Source organism: Suricata suricatta, chromosome 4 (assembly GCF_006229205.1).
Source record: "Suricata suricatta isolate VVHF042 chromosome 4, meerkat_22Aug2017_6uvM2_HiC, whole genome shotgun sequence".
Classification (NCBI taxonomy): domain Eukaryota; kingdom Metazoa; phylum Chordata; class Mammalia; order Carnivora; family Herpestidae; genus Suricata; species Suricata suricatta.
The window spans coordinates 64846991-64866686 of NC_043703.1; the positions used below are offsets into that span (position 1 = coordinate 64846991).

At 36.6% G+C, this 19696-nt stretch overlaps 1 protein-coding gene across 1 annotated transcript in view; it reads right to left on the reverse strand.

Moving 5' to 3' along the window:
* The window catches only part of NBEA (neurobeachin), a 655079-nt gene that overhangs the window by 171619 nt on the left and 463764 nt on the right, over positions 1-19696 (reverse strand). The window contains exon 43 of the mRNA XM_029938475.1: positions 19447-19693. Coding sequence (XP_029794335.1) covers positions 19447-19693 — 247 coding nt within the window. The remainder of the gene's footprint in view (positions 1-19446; positions 19694-19696) is intronic.

The following is a 19696-nucleotide window of genomic DNA, read 5'->3' on the forward strand; positions in this document are numbered from 1 at the left end:
ATTTTTGGCATTTTTAAATACCCGAAATGGAACAGATATGATTGACTTGTATCAAATCCTGAAACACTTTGGTAGTGCTGGAAAGTTATGCCAAGCGTATGAGGACTTAGGCTGACCCCTAAGTAGAGTTTCATATGTATCAGGGTCTTTTTTCAAAACTTTAAAAATGTTTATTTATTTCTTGAAAGACAGAGAGAGACACAGTGTGAGCAGGGGAGGGGCAGAGAGAGAGGGAGACACAGTATTCAAAGGAGTTCCCGGCTCTGAGCTGTCAGCACAGAGGCTGACATGGGGCTTAAACTCACAAACCACAAGATCATGAGCTGAGCCTAAGTCTAATGATTAACTGACTTAGCCACCTAGGCACCCCTGTATTAGGGTCTTTTTAAAGGAGCTTATGATTGTCCTGGCTACAGGAACACCTTTAAATAAACTCTACTCAAATCAGCTATGGATGAAAAAACTGTTTTACTAAACACCTCAAAAATACTCATAGCATTAAACTAAAATGATTTTGTGAAGTAGTCTTTGGCTCCCAATATTCTAACAACCCCTCTCAGGCTTGTTTGTTTCCTTCTGTCCAGGTTCTGATGACTCAGCCTGTTTTCCTCTCCATTCACTCATCTATTGTTTGTGGTTTTTCTTTTCCAAAGGTTCTTCTTTCCCTTTCCACCTGAGATGTTACTGTCACTTCTAGAGAATTCAATATTCATATATTCAATATTTGTCTATTCCAGTTTAATCTCAAAGTTTGTGGACTTCTTTGAACAATCTATGCCTACGTATGGCCACACTGCTTCATGATCTACTTGGCCTCTTACCTCTAAATGATCCCACCAATTCATCTAATTTAGGATTTTACTCTACCTACATCTTACTCTCATCTAGAGTTGCCAGATAAAGTATAAAATGTTTGTTCAGGCAAATGATGAAATGTTTATCTGAAACTCAAATTTAATTGGAAATCCTATATTTTCATATGCTAAGATTTTACGTGATACTAATGAGAAGTCCTGATCTCCATATGTTAAACCCTACAAGACTTCCTTTCTTTAAAAAATTTTTAAAAATATTTATTTATTTTCAGAAAAAAGCACAAGCAGGGTAGGGTAAGGAAGAGAGTGCAGAGAGAGAATCCCAAGCAGAGCCTGAAGTGGGGCTTGGACTCATGACCTGTCAGATAGTGACTTGAACCGCAACCAAAAGCCAGAGGCTTAACTGACTGAGCCACCCAGGCACCCCAAGACTTCCAGTTTCTTCTTCATCAATTTTTTCTCAGTATATCAACCTGACTACATTTTTTCCCTCCAGTTCAGAAGCAGTAGTCTATTAGTGTAACCATGTAAGTACTTCAATTCTTTTGCATCCATACACTTCAGTCACAAACTCCCAATAAATCCTCATTCTGTAATTCAGTCTCTCCCCTCTTCCACAATTGGATGGCTAAATGACATGGATAATTTTGACCTTATGTAAACTGACACCTCTGCAAATTCATTCTTTCCATCGGGGTGGGTCTTTGCTGTTCCTCTTTAATCCTTTTCTTGTATTTGATCAGTTATTACCTCCTATCCCTTTTCGTGATGACTTAAACATCCAAGTTCCTCAATGCTTACCTAAGTTCCAGTGCTTTCTACCGCCACGAGAAAACTGATGTCTAGGTATACGCTCCATCAACTGTTTAAACGACCACCTATAAATTTACTTCTATCCATATTTACCTTTACCATGCAACACCTTCTTCCTTGCATATTTCTAGGCCTTCACCTGTCTATCTCGAACCAAAAACCTCACTCTCCATTGTTATTATTACATATGGAATATAGTAAATAAAATATAATGCTAGTAACTATGCAGAATTTGCCTTCAAGGAAAACTGAAGCATCTTTCAATTGCAGCCTCAAGAACATGATGCCGTTTCTTTCTGTTGTCTTGAAGATAAACCTTCATGAATTTGCCCTCTTTTGCAATTTTACCTCGCTTCTATTGTCCCACTATACCTTAAATAGGTGAAAATGTCTCTTAAAATTTATCCTGCTTCACTCCATAATTGACACAATATTGCTTACAATTCCTTTATATCTCATTTTCTTGAAGAGTGTATTTTTCAGTTCCCTTACACTCATTTACTCTTCAAACCCACTGTGATCTCCATTCTGTCTCTTTGATTCTGCTGGAAATGATGTGGAGAGATTAAAAAAAATTCATCTTATTTAAGCTCTGTGTGGTGGCTGAACTGCTGTCCACTACCTTTTTATTAAAACTCTCTTGTTTTTGGCTTTTAGGAGAGTCCTGTCTCTTGGTTTTCCTCTTTACTTTTCATTTCTCATTAATCTCTTTTGGATCATCTTCCTCTTTTGGTGTTTCTTAGGATAATGTCCTTGAACCCTTTTCATTCTAAAATGTCTCCAAGTGTCTTTCAAGCACTTTTGTGCTGTTAGGTACACAAAATATTGTGATGAAAACTAGATAGTTTTCCTAAGCTTTAGATTCATATATTTAGCTGTGTTTAATTTTTCCACTTGGGTAACCGAAAGGTTCAGGGCTTAAAACTGAATTCTTCATCTTCCCAGAAAACATGTTTTTGCTCCAATATTTCTGTATCTCCACTAGTAGAGCTTCTGTACCTTTGTCACTCCAGGCAGAAACCTGAGAATCACCTTAAGTGTACCCAAATACTTTTTATGATTTCTCTATCTTTCTCATGTAGTTGCCTTTTGCTGTGGAGGCTATGAATTGCATATCCGCTGTACTAATTAGCGTAATGCTTGAAAACAGAAGGATAGAGAGAGAAAAAGAATATGCTTGACAGGTCTGCTGATAGGACCAACATATTCATCCTTCCAGAAATCTCTCCTGGATTGTGTTTACCTGCCCCTCCTTAATGACCCCTAATAATTTCTTCTTTTCTAAACACTTAGTACTTGGCCCTCTGAATTGTAATTGTGCACTCAGTTGATTTTAAGTTTCCTACTCGCCTAAGAACTCTGTGAAGGCAGTGATGGTATCATCGGGGTGTAGTGAAAGGCACAGGAGATAGTCAATGATTATCTGATAATTGAATGACTTAAAAAGTTCTTCACCTTAGTCCTCCAGGGGGAATTATAAAGGAATGTTTTTGCACATTCATAGATGTTTAGAAAGCATTACAACTGCACTTATTTTTTTCATTGCATTCTCTACAGACACAACTAGAAACAGCGTTCGTGCCAAGGTAAGATATCTATTTGCCATCAGTGGCTGGATGATTATAATCTTATAATTTTCAGATACTGCTTATATATATATACTTAATATTGAGGATTCATAATTCATGTACACTTAAGTACTGAAAGTATTTATTTAAAATCTCTCAAAATTCTCCTGAATGAAGACATTTATTTGAAGTAAGTGTCTTTAGGGAAGACTGTCTAATGATGAAAGAAGGTTCAGAACTGCCACGTGTGGCAACATAAGGCAGGAAAGAGACCCAGGCATTGCTCCCTTACACACTCTTATGGCACCCAAGAGAAGAGTGGCACCTTGAGACGGCTGTGCAGAATCCCAACCTACTTACTGAAGTTTGGTTTTTAACAACGATCAGTAAAGAAAACAGAAACCAGCCAGTTTGTCCAATAGACTCAATATGTTATCTTGTTATAGTGATCTTGGATAAAATATAATGAATGAAAATCAGTACATTCTATGTGTGATCAGTCTTTAGATGAAATGGGTACTATGATCGTTCTCATCAGTTTTTCTCATAATCTCCAAACCTGCTCTAATATTTCTCCTACACTCTGATACTTTAAGATTAAGGTAAGTTATCCATTCAACATTTATGTGTTGATCATCTACTGTGAATACAGTCCTATACTGGGCACTTTGGGGCAAGGGTAAAAAAAGGTAAAATTTTGCTTCCATCCAGGAATTTTAAATCCATTTTGGGGATGAAAAACATTTATAAATTTAAATATAAAATTTTTAAAATAGCACTTATCTACACTATACCAGCATGGCCTTTATATCTTTAAGTGATATAAGATTACTGAGAAGGAAAGGTCATCTTTATTTGAGAAAGTCAGGGAAAGGATACATTTGATCTTAAGGAAGGAATGCAATTCTGATAGGCGAAGAGTGAGAGGTAAAAAAGCATAGAAAGAAATGTAAGAATTATGTTTGGAAAATAATCAATAAGCAGAGAATTTAAGGATGGGCATCAAGAAGTTAATAATGACATACTGCTAAGGAATACTAAGAGAGCAAAGTACTTTGAATACCAGAGGAGCCTTTTTTCCCTTCCTCCCTCATTTCCTCCGTCTCTCCTTCCAAGAGAACTGAGAGTCAATCTAAGGGTTTTAACAGGGGAGTAGCATGATAGAAGTGTCTACAAGAAAGTCAGTCCAGCAGAAAACTTTATGATAGTCTAGGAATGGGAAAGATAGTACAGGGAGGCACATTCTAGTAACAAAGTGATAATGACCTGAACTAGGGCGATGGTGGTGGGTATGACAGCAACACATGTGAAAGATACCAGGAAAGAATGAGAATCCACAAGACTTGCTGATGAACAGAGAGGGGGGTAGCAGAGAAGGAGCAAAGGGCGAGAAAGGCGTCAATAATGACTAGGATGTCAAGTCTTTGAAATTATAACAATGACTCAAGTCAATGATAGAAACAAGGGGAGAAATGAGAGAGAGCACTTCTCAAGAAAAGCTTTTGACTTCTCATTAAGAAGGAGGTATAACAACAAGAGGAAGACAAGGGTATCAATTTGGGAAATGTCCACCAAGAAGAACATGATGATGAATTAACAGAGGTCAGGTTTGGAGGTATAGATTTGTGCCACATCTACACAGAGATGATCATTCAAGTTATGTGACATAAGAAGTAGCTAAACATTATACCTGTATATAAAGAGCCTGAAAAGTAAGAGAAAGGGGAGTCAAAAGTTAATGGTCAAAACTCAGTGAAGAAAGAGGCGTAAATGCCAAAGTCACAAAAAATGGTTTCAAGCCTTAGCCCTACTAGAGAGCCTTAATTAACTTTTCTAAGGTTCACTTTCTTATTTCCAAAAATAAGATAGTACCTACCTCTAAGAGCATTTATGACCTGCTGATGTGTTACATAGTTGTTTACTTGCTTATATATCTGTTCACTCAATGTCTCCCCACTGGAATTTAAGCTCCATTGTCTAGCCTCGACTGTTTTCAGCTCTTTAGAAAATGAGCTATTAATTACATGCTTCTTTGCTATCAGCTGTGAGGCCCAGATGCCAATTCTTGGACCACAGGAAAATTTCCACTCAACCTCTTGCTACAAAGGGCCTTGTACAGAATAATTAATATTAATGTAATAGCTAATATTATTCCTTTTGTAAAGAGAATAGTATTTCAAAAAAAGAGGTCTGTGATGTCAAGATGCCATTAAGATTTGTGAATTATGTTACAACTTTTAAGTACCGTATCCATAGCTGTATGACAAACAGAAGGTTCAGCAGAATTAACTGGTTTTCTCCTTTCATTTCTTCTTTCTTTCCTATTATTTCCCTCTACCCATCTACCCCTACTCCTCTCTCTCCCTTCCTTTCCACCAACAGATATTTATTGAGCACTCATTTATAAGTCAGGCATTGCTTTAGATTCTAGGTACACAGCAATAAAGAGACAAAATCCTTGGCCTTATTAGGAGTTTAGATTTAAATTGGGGGAGAGAGACATTAACCATGAAAGTAAAAGCATATGTTAGACAGTGATCAGTAATAGGGGAAAAAGAAGGCAGAGGGGAAATGGAGAGAGTCTGTGTGGGGATATATTTCATTTTTAGATAGGGTAAGCACCTGAAGGGCGTGAGAGAAAATGCCAGGCAGATACTGGAAACAGAGGGAACTCCACAGAGAGGAACCAGCAAGTGCACAGGTCCTAACGTTAGTGGGTGGCAGGGTGGGCGGTGAAGACATAGTAATGGTGACAGTAGGGCAATGATGTCAGAAGGTTAGGCTGGGAGAAACAGAATCGAGGTGCTGGTTGTAGGGCTAATCTGGATTTAGATTTTTACTCTGAGATGGGAAGCCTTTAGGGAATTCTGAACTCAAGGGTGGCATGACCTGATCTTCATTTTAAACAGATCTCTGTGGTTGCTATGTTGAGAAAAGAATGTAAAGGGTACGGTAAGAATGGGGTAAGAGAAAATCAGGATACTTTCTTGGATAACTAATAGCACACATAAGAGATAATGGTGACTTGACCAGGCCTGAAGCTGTAAAGTTGTTGAGAAGTTATCGGATTCTGGAGGAGTTGCCGATGCGTTGAATGTGGAGTACGAAGGCAAGAGAGGAGTCAAGAATGGCAGCCAACTGTTTGGCCCAAGAAACTGGAAAAAAGGACTGCCATTTACTGAGACACGGATGACTGCAGGAGAAGCGGGCTGGGGTTGGAGAGCAGGTGCTAGGTTTGGATATGTTATGTCTGATACACATCTTAAACACGTGAGAAGATGGCGCAGACAGCTGGGTAAACGAGTCTGAGTTGAGGAGAGGTCTTGGCTGAAGCTATACATTTGAGAGTCATCAGTATATTTATTTTATTAGGAAGGAAGGATGAATAATCATTCACTCATTCAACCACCATGGAGTAGCTGCTCTGTGCTACCGAAACAACCAGTAAAATTTAAAAAATTCTTCCACTGGGAAGTACAAAGCAGATGATACTCACTTCATTATTCATTCAATAAATATTCACCTAAGCACTATGCCAGTTAAGCTCAGGGTCTAGAGACAGAAAAAGCTAGGTGTGAATTCTAGTTCTGCAGTTACTGTATCGACTTGAGTAATATAAGTTAAAAAAACTTTAAACTTTTTATGTGTATGTATTTATTTTATCTGTGTACCAATGATGTAGATAATATTACCCCTATATTACAGAAGAAAACATAAATTTAGGATAACTTTAGTGTAATGACTAAAAACGTGGGCTCTAGAGTCCGGATTCAGAGGGGCTGGCTGAACAGTTTCAACTCTGCAAGTTCCTAGCTCTGTGAGCCTAGAAGAGTTCCTTGACTTCCCTGTGCCTCAGTTTCTCAACAATGAAATGAGAGCAGCAGGATCTGCTCCATAGTGCTGTTCAGAGGATAAAGGTGAAGTAACACAGATCAAGCATCTAGTACAGTACCTCACACATAATAGGAACACAATGCTAATTTTATCAGACCATTCTTTGTCTCACTTGGAGATGTAAAAATTTAAAAATTAAAAAAAAATATGTTCTTGAAGCCCAAGCAATAACAATGACCTGTGACTTTTTTCTTCAATGTTCTAAGACATGTTATTTGAGTGTCTAGGTGACTTTCAGGCAGAGGGTTAAAGATGAGGAAGAAGTTTGCCTTAAGTTGAGGCATAGAGGTAAGAACAGAATTGCTCAGAGGCAGCATTAAATTTCTTGTAATGAAAATCAGGGAATCACCAAATGGTTCCTAGATCACCTCTTAGGCTGTGAACTGGTGATTTAACTAGTTTAGGTATCTCAGTGCATCTGATGATGTGGTACTTGCCCTCAACGTATTTATTATCTGAGTTCTCAAGCAGGGTGAATTTTAAGTCCTGGGATCACTAGATAAAAGTAATAACTCAACAGTGAATTATGCTATAGTTTCTAGGCAACAGGAGAGTGACTAGGACACAGTCTACAAAACCTATGTACCTGAAGAGACTCCAGTGTCTTATTTACTGAGCGTAAGGCTTTAATTAAGTTATAGCCTTCTTGTGTTGGCAATTGTGTCTGTCCTCATTCTACTATGCCCTCAGTAAACTACCAGATCTTATCCTGCACAACAGAAGTGCCACTCACTGAAACAGTTATAACAGGAAAGGAAAGCAAGTTGATAGGATTTAAAGTGTTACAGGCCACTGAATCACTGACTGCTTGGTGAGGGCATGTAGAGAAACGTCATTCTCAACACCGCTAGTGCTGGGGAAGCCATAGTAATGAAACAGTTTTGAAACATGAAGGTTATTCATAAGAATTTTTAAAAATCTTCTGATTTCCTTGGGAAATCTAATTCTGAGATAGAGATCTTCCATTAGTGATCTTTAATTATTTTACCTGCAGATTTATTTCCCAGTGGTGCATATTTTTAAAAGCGATTCTTACCACTTGCTACATGCTTTCCCCTCATCTACTCGCAGGTGACACAAACTTTTTTTAGATACAAACAAACAAACAAACAAAAAACCCCCCAAAACTAAAATGGTGAAGAACTGGCATTCCTCTAAACTCTGGGGACTAAAAAATACTACAAACTTTTACTTTGAAACATTTTTCTCGGCACTTCAAAAACCGGATTTACTTTTGATAATTCGATGCTAATTCAGACAAACAGAAAATTAGGTGTTTAAATTCGATGCTAATTCAAACAAGTATAAAAATCGAGTGGCTGTATCAACATGGTGCTAGCAAAAATAAGTGGCATAGATTATGATTTGGGGAATTCTTGGGAATCAGACAAGAGCAGAAGAGTAAATCATTTAGAGAATTAGCTATGTTCCAGGCTTCATTAGTTCTAATTATCCCCCAAATATGCTCAGCACAATGCGCTTGGCTCAGCTGGGACTGACACACAATAAGGGTGGGCAACTTATAAACTCCTCAAAGCACAGAAAGAGTTCATAAAACAACTGCCTGCACATTTAGACTCATGTGAGAACACCTCTTACTGCATAAGCCACCAGACGAAGCAGATGGGCAGCTCTTCACTTGAGGACATTTCTTTTGTCAAAACACTGGACCTCCTTACTCTCCATTCAAGACACAGACCGCAAGAAAGCCAAGTCTGAGGCAGGCTCCCGGTGTGTTTTACTGCCCAGCTGGCACAGCAATAGTAAACGATGTATTTATGAAATACTCTCATATAGGGGGAAAGATGTGGCGTATCAAAACCTGAGCTTCCCCTTAGAGAAGTTTAAGGCTTTAAGATAGCACATCACATCAAAAGTGGTTTTTTTTTTTTTTTTTTTACAACTCACAGCACATTTTATCAAAATACTTAATATCGGTTACCTTTTACTACTTAATCTTCTGAGTCTGTTTTTCCAGTAATGTATTCATTGCTTAAGGAAAACTTCTTTACCTGCACCAATTCACTCTGGGTAATTGTCCTTATTTGAATTTAGGCATTGCTTTTGAAGAAAATAATCCGAGTGGGCCTTGATTGGTGAAACTACTTCAGTTTAATAAAATTTTTTTACATTGACTTTAATTATTAAATATATCACTCTTCAAAAGCATTTGCCTCTGCTTATATTCAATTGTTTAGCAACTATTAGTATCAGAATTTTCACCAAAATATTGGTGGATCAATATGAAAATTATTCCAGTAACATTATAAGACTCTATGAACACATTTATTTACATTAGAATTTTATTTGTTTTTCTGTGCGTTGTTCAGGCATATGGGAAACTTATAGATTCCATTTGCAGACAAAATGTGGTTGGTAAGGCAAAATTGATAAGTACTTCAAAATATATAAAGTACACCTTATACCAAACGGGGCTTAGGAGTTACATATTTTGATAAAATAGGATTAGGATTTCAAGAATTTGGAAAAAACTCCACAAAGGCTGTGGAATACTTAGTGAGTTTAACTTCCCTATATATCTGAGGTGGATTAACCTCTTTATGTACCTAGCTGAGCAAAAATAGATTCATTATAGTTAAATTCCATTTTGCTATAAATGTTCTATATGTAGCCCATAATAACTATTAAGAAAGAACTGTTATGCCTGTTAATTCTTATTCTAAACAATAATGCACAACTTATTATTATGAGTCAAATCATGGAAAAAACCAGCTAGAAATGGTAAGATAAAATGAGTTGGATAAATAAGAGTCCTGTGCTCAGGACTCCACAATATGTTTAAACAAGTGTGATATTTGGTGACATCCAGCTCAACATTTGTCAACAGGGTTACAGAGCCCCCCCCCCCCAAAGTGAATATGACCATGTTTCACTTCACAGAGGCCTCTACGCTCTCCACTCACCAATCTATTCGGGGAGTAATAAATTTAGGCAACACACTTGAATAAAATGATGCATGAGAATGGGTCTTAAATGGTGAGATGACTTAAAATATGCTATTGGTGTAATGGCCAAAGGCAAGAGGGTATTCAGTTTGATATCTTAAGTGCTGAATTTAAAGGGCTTCTTTCTTTTATAAATATCTTTTAATGTCTTTTTTTTTCTTGAGAGAGAGAGAGAGAGAGAGAGAGAGAGAGAGAGAGAAATCCCAAGCAGGCTCAGAGCTGTCAGCAGAGACCCCAACACATGACTTGAACTCACGAACTGTGAGATCATGACCTGAGCTGAAATCAAGGAAAGGGATGCTTAACCAACTGAGCCACCCAGGTGCCCCTAAAGGACTTATTTCTGTTAAAGGAATAAGGCTATAGAGAAGACACCAAAAGCTGATAGATATAAGGAGAAAAGATTTTGGTTCAATATTAAGAAGAGCTTTGTGGGGCACATGGCTGGCTCAGTAGAAAGAGCATGTGACTCTTGATTTCAGGGTCATGAGTTCAAGCCCCACGTTGAGTGTAGAAATTATTTAAATAAAACTTAAGGGGTGTCTGGGTGGCTCAGTTGGTTAAGCGTTTGGATTCAGCTCAGGTCATGATCTCACAGTCTTTGGGTTCGAGCCCCACATGGGGCTCTGGGCTGACAGCTCAGAGCCTGGAGCCTGCTTCAGATTCTGTGTCTCCCTCTCTCTCTGCCCCTCCCCCGCTTGCCCTCTGCTCTATCTCTCAAAATAAAATAAAGACATTAAAAAAAACATTTAAAAAATAAAACTTAAGAAGAAGAAGAAGAGGAGGGGCAGGAGGAGGAGGAAGACGTTTCTAACAGAGCTGCCTAGAGTGCAAGTAGCTATCTGAATAGATAATGAATTTCTCATTAGTGGAGGTAAAAGTAGAGGCAGGATGACCACTCCTTAGTAATGTCGTAGAGAAAATTCAGGCAGTTAGTGAGGAGGGTTACATTTAAAGTTCTGATATAAAATACACGACTCTGGGAGTAGAATTAGCTTCTTCCTACCAGTAGTAATTGCATGACATAGCTTAATAAAATGGTCACTGTTAATTCTACATAATTTTTACAGGCAGCGAACTACAACTTACTAAGCATTAGTACCAGTTAGTAATTATAAATAGAATTCTATAATTAAAACTTATAAAGATGGAGCATTTACAACATGAACGGACGGATTATTGATAAAATCCTTATACTGTAGTATCTGTACCAAATAAAAAGTTGTTAAGGAATAAAACAAAGAGCATTCGTGGAAATAACTGAATGCAAATTTATGATAAAAGGGAGTTTTAATATGTCTTAAGTTGAAAGATGTACAATACTGTGGCTTGAATAACCCACTGGTGTCACAGAGTAAAATTATATGTATAAGAAAAGTATATGGATATTTGATTCAAGTAACTGCTGAATTGTTTCTCTTCATCATTTTTATGAAGGTATATCCCATTAATTTTAGCTTTTAAAATGAAATGTTTCTTTAGGTGAATTCGTCCGATTTGACGTTCATTAAAGAGTACATGTAATCCTAAATAGTTTCTCCCTATGTGATAGATTGTTGTAAAATAAAAAGTTATAACATTAAAAAGTGCCTCACTATTTACTTACATAAAGGGCTGCTAAAAAGAACTTAATCTTTAAAACTCATCAAACTATCATGTTCTTAACGCAAATGTAAGCCTTGTAGCTTCGTTTCAGAATAACATCTAGTGACAGTCGCTGATTATCTGTGGGTACAGACAGGACCATATATACATGCCTCCGCGCCCCCGCACACGCCTCTGAGACACAAGTCTGGACGCGGCCGTGCTAAAGCAGCTGCCGTCAGACAGACCTGGTTCCGTAATCACTTTTGCGACCCGCGGTAACACACTTAACCTTTCTAAACCTCAGTCTCCACTTGTAAATGGGAACTAATATTTGTTGTGAAGATTAAATGTGATCAAATTCTCATGAAGTTTTGGTCCCCATTCCTTATCATCTGATTCTCTCAATTCGTAGGATTATTTTACGTTTCAAGTGAAATCACGCATGTAACAGACTTTTGCAAATCTAATAGGAAGTTGCAATTGTATTATCTCATTTAATTGGTGGTTTAAACACCCTCCCACCTTACATCACGGTTAACAGTGTTCATTATTGTTTTGAATAATCCATGAAGTGTATGTATCAATATATGATCACAACTTTCTATAGGAAAAATTAACAACTGAAGACAGAAGCTCAAGTTTGAAAATAGGGAAAATAATCGTTAACAATAATTGTTCCCTAAATCATTTTGGAATAATCCACAGAGTTTTAAAGAAATGATACAAAAATTTATCCAGGACAGTCTGGGTCTATACACCCAGTGGAGTACAGAGCGGTTTTACCACTCAGGCGAAGAAAAGGAGAGAATACATTTTCCCCTCAAAATTCCACCAGCTTATTTTCTAGCCTAAACAATTTGGATAACTCTCTCAATAATTCACACTGCCTGAGTTATATGAAGAGTTCAAATACACACTCTTGTGCTGCTGTAAAGTATATTTTACCTAGAGTTTCTCATTTAAGAATATTACAGCCCTCAAGGATAAAGCAATGTAAATTATACAAAAATTGGAAGAATTTTTAAGAAGTGAGATTGCGATTTGATCATGTCCTGGTTTTTGTTTTTAAAGATACAGATATTGAAACTATCACAGCTGATAATTTCATTCTGACATGAGTTTAAAAGGTTAAGTTACTATCTGAAGAAAGGTAATCTGGTCGCCTTTCACAGCAGCCTGCAAGCTTTGCAATCTGCATAGAGAGGGGCATTTGTCATCATTAGCTGAGCTGTGACAGCTGGCACCCAGGGTGTCCCAGAATCAAGAAGTGGCAGAGAGACTCTTGGTTTAGGTTGCCATTAAGTGTGGTAGAGTTCTTGAGGATCAAGTATATTTTATGAAAAGCCTTGTGATGTAACTAACAGCAGTGAACATATTTGAATTTTCCGTAACATGGATAATACGATGATAGCACATAATTAGCAGGTTGCCTCTGGACAACAAGATGCCGGATTACAGTATGAATAAACATCTACTGCCTGCCACTTAACGAGGGAGAATTGTCTGCGGTGCCCAAGCAGCTCGGGCACCCTGCTCCTCTCAAGGCTGGATCGGGGTGATCGCCGACTAAGCATACTCAAGGAAACAGAATGAAGATGGAGAGAATAGTTCTGAGTGATATTTTAAATTTGGTTGTAAACAATGCATAATGCCTCGGGAATGAGCCCGACTGCACACACCCACTAGAAGTGCCATCCTTTCGAGGACATGAATATGAAAGTTAAAATCATTCACACAGATGCAATCCTCTGTCTGAGGTGTGCATCATCGGTAATAAGCATTTAAAAATAACCTTCGGCCAAAGTTTAAAATCAGAATCTTCTTACCAATTGAAGGTTAATAATCGTGGGTCTGAAACAGTTGTGGTATGAACCACATATGGCCAGAAAAGAATTTCTGAAACTTTAACGTTTTATGAAGGTTTTTTTTGTTAGTGCAAAACTGCATAAAGCAAAAGGAAGTTTAAGTTGAAAAATAGGTTGATCAGGCCTTTGAAGACTAAGTGTGCTACAACCCCTTTAAAAAATCATCAATGTTTGCAAACATAATCAATAACACTAGGTTTTATATTATTATGTAAACTAGTTTTCCACAAATAAAACTAATTTTTGTGTTAATGTAAAATCTATGCAAATACATGCAGTCATTTATCAGGAAAGCTGACAAGCATTCCATATTGGAGGGGGAATGAAACTGCCTCAAGAATAGAGGCAATTAATTATTTCTGTATTTTTTCTTCTTCTGTCTTGAGGCACAAAAGTTATCCATCCAGTTAAAACAGCAAATGAAATAAAGAGATTTTTTTTTTATTTAAACACATATGGCTTTTGCCTGCAATACTGATCACCACAAGGCCTACAGATGCCCGTGGCTAAATTGTGCACTGGCAGATGCACACAGGGGAAAACTGTGCTAATGCAGCGTGGAGAGCAAAACAAATGAAGAACTGAATTTGCTAGTAAGAGGGAAAAAAAAAACACAACAAAAAGCAAAACCCCCAAACCAAAAACAAAAAAACACCCTAAAATGTTCCCTGCTAGTGAGTTATGATCAAATACAGGTTCAGGTTGCGAAAAAACTCAACCACCCTGTGTTGCAAGAAAGCAGAAAACAATTCTAAATACATGGAAGTGTTTTACGGATACACACGCATGTTAGGTATGTGCGTGATGGAGCTAAGCGTGTTTGTATTTACATGGACAGAATGGCTAGCAATGTTTAACCTCTCAATTTCACAATTAAAAGCTTATGACATTCCAAACTGCCACAGTATATGTGTCTGGGTAAATACTGTCAGAACTTCCAGTTATTATTATTTTAAAAATCTATTTAGCTGCAGTCTCTTAAGGTATTATTGAAAGCTGTATAGGTTATCATGGAATAAACTTGCAGTGTGATCTTACAACCTGGCAGCAAAAATCTTGTATTTAGTAGCTGTTTCCTTTTAACAGGTTAAAACAAATGTGTAGAGGCTAATTCAATCTTTTATTATCTGAAATACTGAGGTTGTCTGTGTGTGTGTGTGTGTGTGTGTACACAGCATGCATGCACAGGCTATTTTGCAAACCATAAAAAGAGTATACTTTCTAAAAATGGCTTAAGATTATTAAGAAAGCAATAACTTCTTTCTTAATAGGGCTGTAAGCATGCATAACATTAAAATTTCTATTGTAATTGCCAAATAAGAATATAAAACAGAAAGCATTTAAATAATTTTATATCTTGGGGAAAGAAACAGAAGACTAGTTGTACTATTCCAAGTTGTAAAAAGGCAAAATACTTGGAAGAGTATCATTGTCACTGAACATGTCTGCTCTCCTACAATTGAAGAATCCTTTGTTTGGAGTCTTTATAACCACCTAAATTTAAGTGACAATGTATATTTATATAAAATTAGGATTAGAGGCACATGTTTCAAGAATGTGTATAAATTAATTAATATTAGCTCTAATAAACTCCTTGGCCTTGTCCCCCAATACTCAAAGGGAGGGGTAATTTACTGAACTATAAAGTACAGTGTAATTTAAATATTGAGAGGAGATTTATTTCTTTAGTGACATAAAGCTAGTAACATTATCAATATGCCTCAAAGTTGCCAACTTATATAAGGAATCTCTGATTCTCAATAAATATTTTGATGTGCAAACTATAAACTCTATTCCTAAGTCTAATACATACATTCATGCCGGCATAACAAATCTTAGCTGTTCCTTTGAAAAACGAATCTTTTACCAAGCATAAAGGTGACATGTATTAAATTTAAACAACCTTCAGGTAAAACAAATATTGTAAGCCTACTGCTTCTCTGTCTGAAATATCATTTCGTACTCTGCCTCTAGCGCAGTGTGATCTGGTTAAAACTGGCCTTAAATTAGAAGTGTGATGAAAAAAATAAATTCTAGAGGAATAAAAAAAGATTTACAATGTAAATATTTTTCTGAGAGAAAAGTAAAACACCCAGATACTTATAAATGAATCATAAAATTTGTGAATTAAAAAATACAGTAGGGGCACATGGAAACTTTTGTAACAAGGGAAATGTTCTATGTTTGTGCCAGACATCATGTGACTGTATACATTTGTTAAAATTCATAGAATGGCACATTCATATAGAAAAACCTTGAAAAAGAATAGTTCTGTACACAAAATACACATCAGTAACCGGACTTCAAAAATAAAAACATAGATTTCACATAAAAATCAAATAAAGCTATACTTTCTATTTTACTGGTTTCATAATTTTTTATTAGAAAGACTATGTCTTACAAACTCTGTGCTCTTCATGTTTTTGATTGGATCTAAATGTGTAGATAAAAGGAATAAACATGTAGATGAGAAAGTACTAACTACTTATTAGTACTTTTGACTTGATATTTTTGACAAACATGGAAAACTTGGGCTTTTTAGAAATAATACCTACTTGTACACTAAAATGTGTATTATTAGAATAGTGAAAATAATCACACCTAAGTGGAAATGAAATCATTCTTTAGGTGGTGTATTCTCAGATGTTCATAATCTCTATATGTAAAATGATAAAGAAAATTCCTATTCATAAGCTTCATTTTCTATAAAGCATTTATTAATATAAAATACACATAAGATAAGAGGTAATAGTTTTTATTTAATGCACTTATTCTCTTAAATTATTACTCCCATTGGTAATCATTAAAAAAAATAATAAATCCTAGTTTAGAGGAATTGCTTTGTTCATGAAAAAGAAAACTCCCAAACAGTAAATTAGATATAGAAAAGGTTATTTTAGACACACAATCATTGAATGTTGATTACCTACATACTATACTCGAGTCTCAAGGTCATGCTGAATATTTCCAGTGGCTTAATCACATACAGTACGGGACAGTAATGAGAGCGACGCGGTCCTGGGTGACCCACTACAGATGTACAGATTCAGACACTCCCGAATTTGATTCCATTGTCTTCTCGAAGTGCAATAAAACTCAAATGTGCTAAGAGTCCCAAGGTTGTGGTCACATACACAAATGTCTGTAAATCCATGTGAATTATGGGTTAAGAAATACCTAGTTTTCATATATTCATAAAGAAAAAAATCATGTGAGTCCATTGATCATACCAGAATATTTCTATAATATCCAAATAAAAAGAGGCTGAAATCTAACAAAATGAATTTGAATTTTCTACATTATAAAGATTAACAGTGACTTTCTGAAGGGTCTATAAGGAACTGGCACATTGTCATCAATGCTTCCTCCATAATATTCAATAAATAAATGCCTAACCCCAATATACTTACATTTTTGGAAAGAGTTAGGAGATCACATTCTATTTTCAGCAATAAGAATATCTTCTGGTTGATAAACCCCCCCCCATTTTTCAGTTTATAGATGCAACTTAAAATATGCTACACCAATCTGTATACATTCAAATTAAGTGAGGAAACAGGCAATTGTCTATACAACCCATTCTTTCCATTTGCTTTTTTCTGCCAAAAGAAAGGCTTTGGTTAGAATTACCCAGAATCACTGCAAATCCGCAAATCTAGTAGTGGCCATAATTCTTGTAAGGTTACTTATAACTTCCATCTTTAATCTCAAAGTTACTTTCTTTTCAACATTATTAGCACCAATAACAAGTTTACTAAGCAACACTGTAGGAAAAAAAGTACTTCCCACAACAAACGCTGACTATCTGATATGTACGAGGGGGATGAGGAAGAGTGAGGCCATAGCCTTGATCATTCAAGTGAAGAATTAAGAAAATAATTTTTTTAAAAAAACTTCAATGATTAGGATGCTCTGGTTAAAGAAACAAAATAGGGTCTAGTTTGTGCCAACAGTGACCTCAAATCTCGGCTTTACTGTTTCATAAACCTGATGCTGCAATATGAAATAATTGTTTTAAGAAATCACTGAAACTTTTGTAGCTCTCAAGCTATTTTGTTTCCAGTGTTCTTACGCAAGGAGTCACAACAGGAAGAAAGGTATAGATGCCATCAAATTAGATTACCAGAGAAACTCCCACTATTTTACTTTATTTAATGTGACACATAGAGAAAAGCCTGAACAAATATCTGTCTTTAATTTCTCTAGTGTAAAAAAAGAAATGTATTGTGTCTGGCAGAATGAAACAGATGAAATAGCCTGGGTGCATTTAAAAAACGAAGTGGGGGGAGGTAGAAATCATGTGTACAATGAGCCTTCAAAGCCACTCCAGCAGTAGGGATAAATAATTTAATAAACTCAACTTCATATTCTTTTTATCTCCCCAGTGTAATAAGCACATATTAAAAAAATAAAACTTTAAGTTCATGAATACTTGTGAATAGAATAGCAGCTAGCAGATACGAAAAAACACAAAACAATATCTATGTGAGCATTTAACATGTATATGCATATTCTCTAACAGATACATTTTTCCAGATGAAAGGTTACAATTGCTTAAATTTATGAACATGTAATTCAAATTTAAATTAGATTTTGTTTAAAACACAGAAGGCTTGCATTCCTGCATTTCTCAAAGTTACGGTTTTTCTTTAAACCTAATAAGGTGACTATTTATGCATTAATTTGTGTATCCCATATAAATTAAGTATGATTATAAAAGGGGGAGAAACAGGACGTCAGGAAAAATTATTTTGCCATCATTATTTTGAGTGTTTTGAAATGTTAAGGATCATAATATTTAGTTGTTTTATATTCATTAATACCACTAAAATTTACGATAATGGTGTGTTTGTGACTTTTTGGGATTCTTTTCCTAAATAATACATTTTAAATCAAGGCTGCCTAGTAACCTCAGTAAATGAAAGGAAAAAGTCAAGCCAGTTGGACCCTAAAATCAAAAATATCATTCAAATGTAAGCATCTCAAACTACCATTCAATGAGAGTCTTGGCTTTTTTCCCCCTTCAATTAGGTCAGTTTTCTTCAATTATCATTCTATTATTAGCTCATGTCAAAGATGCCTGCATAGCATACCACTGAAAACAATTAAGCATTTATATCCTAAAGCATGGGACACACACAAGCTTTTACCCTAGTACTAACTACTAGGATTATATTTATAGTAAAAAAAAAATAATGTGGGGCTGAAATCATTACAGTTGTTTTATAACTTCCCATGTAAGTAAATAAATTAATGTTAAGCTATCTCTAGGTAGAACATAATCATTCGAAATAACCAGTTCAATAGGTCAATTGATATTTTAAAAAGAATCCTATAAAATAAGTAAGTTACTTCCACAAAACTATCTCCAAAGCCTAGATTAAACGTGGCCAAATTACATAAAAATATACTATATATTTTAAATTCTTCACCATAGGTAATTCCCGTAAAAACAACTAAGGGATAGAAAACACACTCCTCGGATAGTTTAATTTTCCCTTCAACAATGAGAGGTGTCTAAGATCACTGAAAGGCTTCAGCTACACAAGGCAATTCATTTCACGTGTTCAGTGTAATAGAAAATCACTGTGTTGCAGCAACAAGCAGTACTTGCACTGGAGTATTATTCTAGGGCGCCCAGTTCACCTACAGGGATAACAGCGGGTGGGTGAATCCTGTGTTATGTAAATCACTGTCAGCTCCCAGTGTGAGGGGTGCTGGAGGAAGCAGCTCAGAAAACCCAGTCCCGGCGTCCTTGAAATCGAATGACTTCACTTGCCTGGAACATTCTAGGACTAACGAGTTTCGTAGTCCTTTTCTCACCATCCATTTTTCTTCTTCAAAGTGCAAATCGTTAGTGAAAAGGCCCCGGTTACACCAATTAGTTTGCACAAAGTGCTTCGGTGTTTAGCTTCGCTTTAACCCAATTAAGCCGCACAGTGAGCCCCGAAGATGCGCCACCTGCGCGCCTGGCTCCAGCGAGGCCAGCCGGGCGCCCCTCGCGTCCTTCGCTTTAGACCCGCCGGGACCGCCGCGCCACGGTGCTGCCGCCCAAACGGCCCCGGGGCCTCCGCGTTCCCAGGCTGCACGTCCTCGGCAGCCACGGTACTTGCAGGTGGCCCAACAAATCCACGACGAGGTCCTGACCGAGCGACTCTGGTCTGAACCCAAGGGAGGGCAGCGCGCTG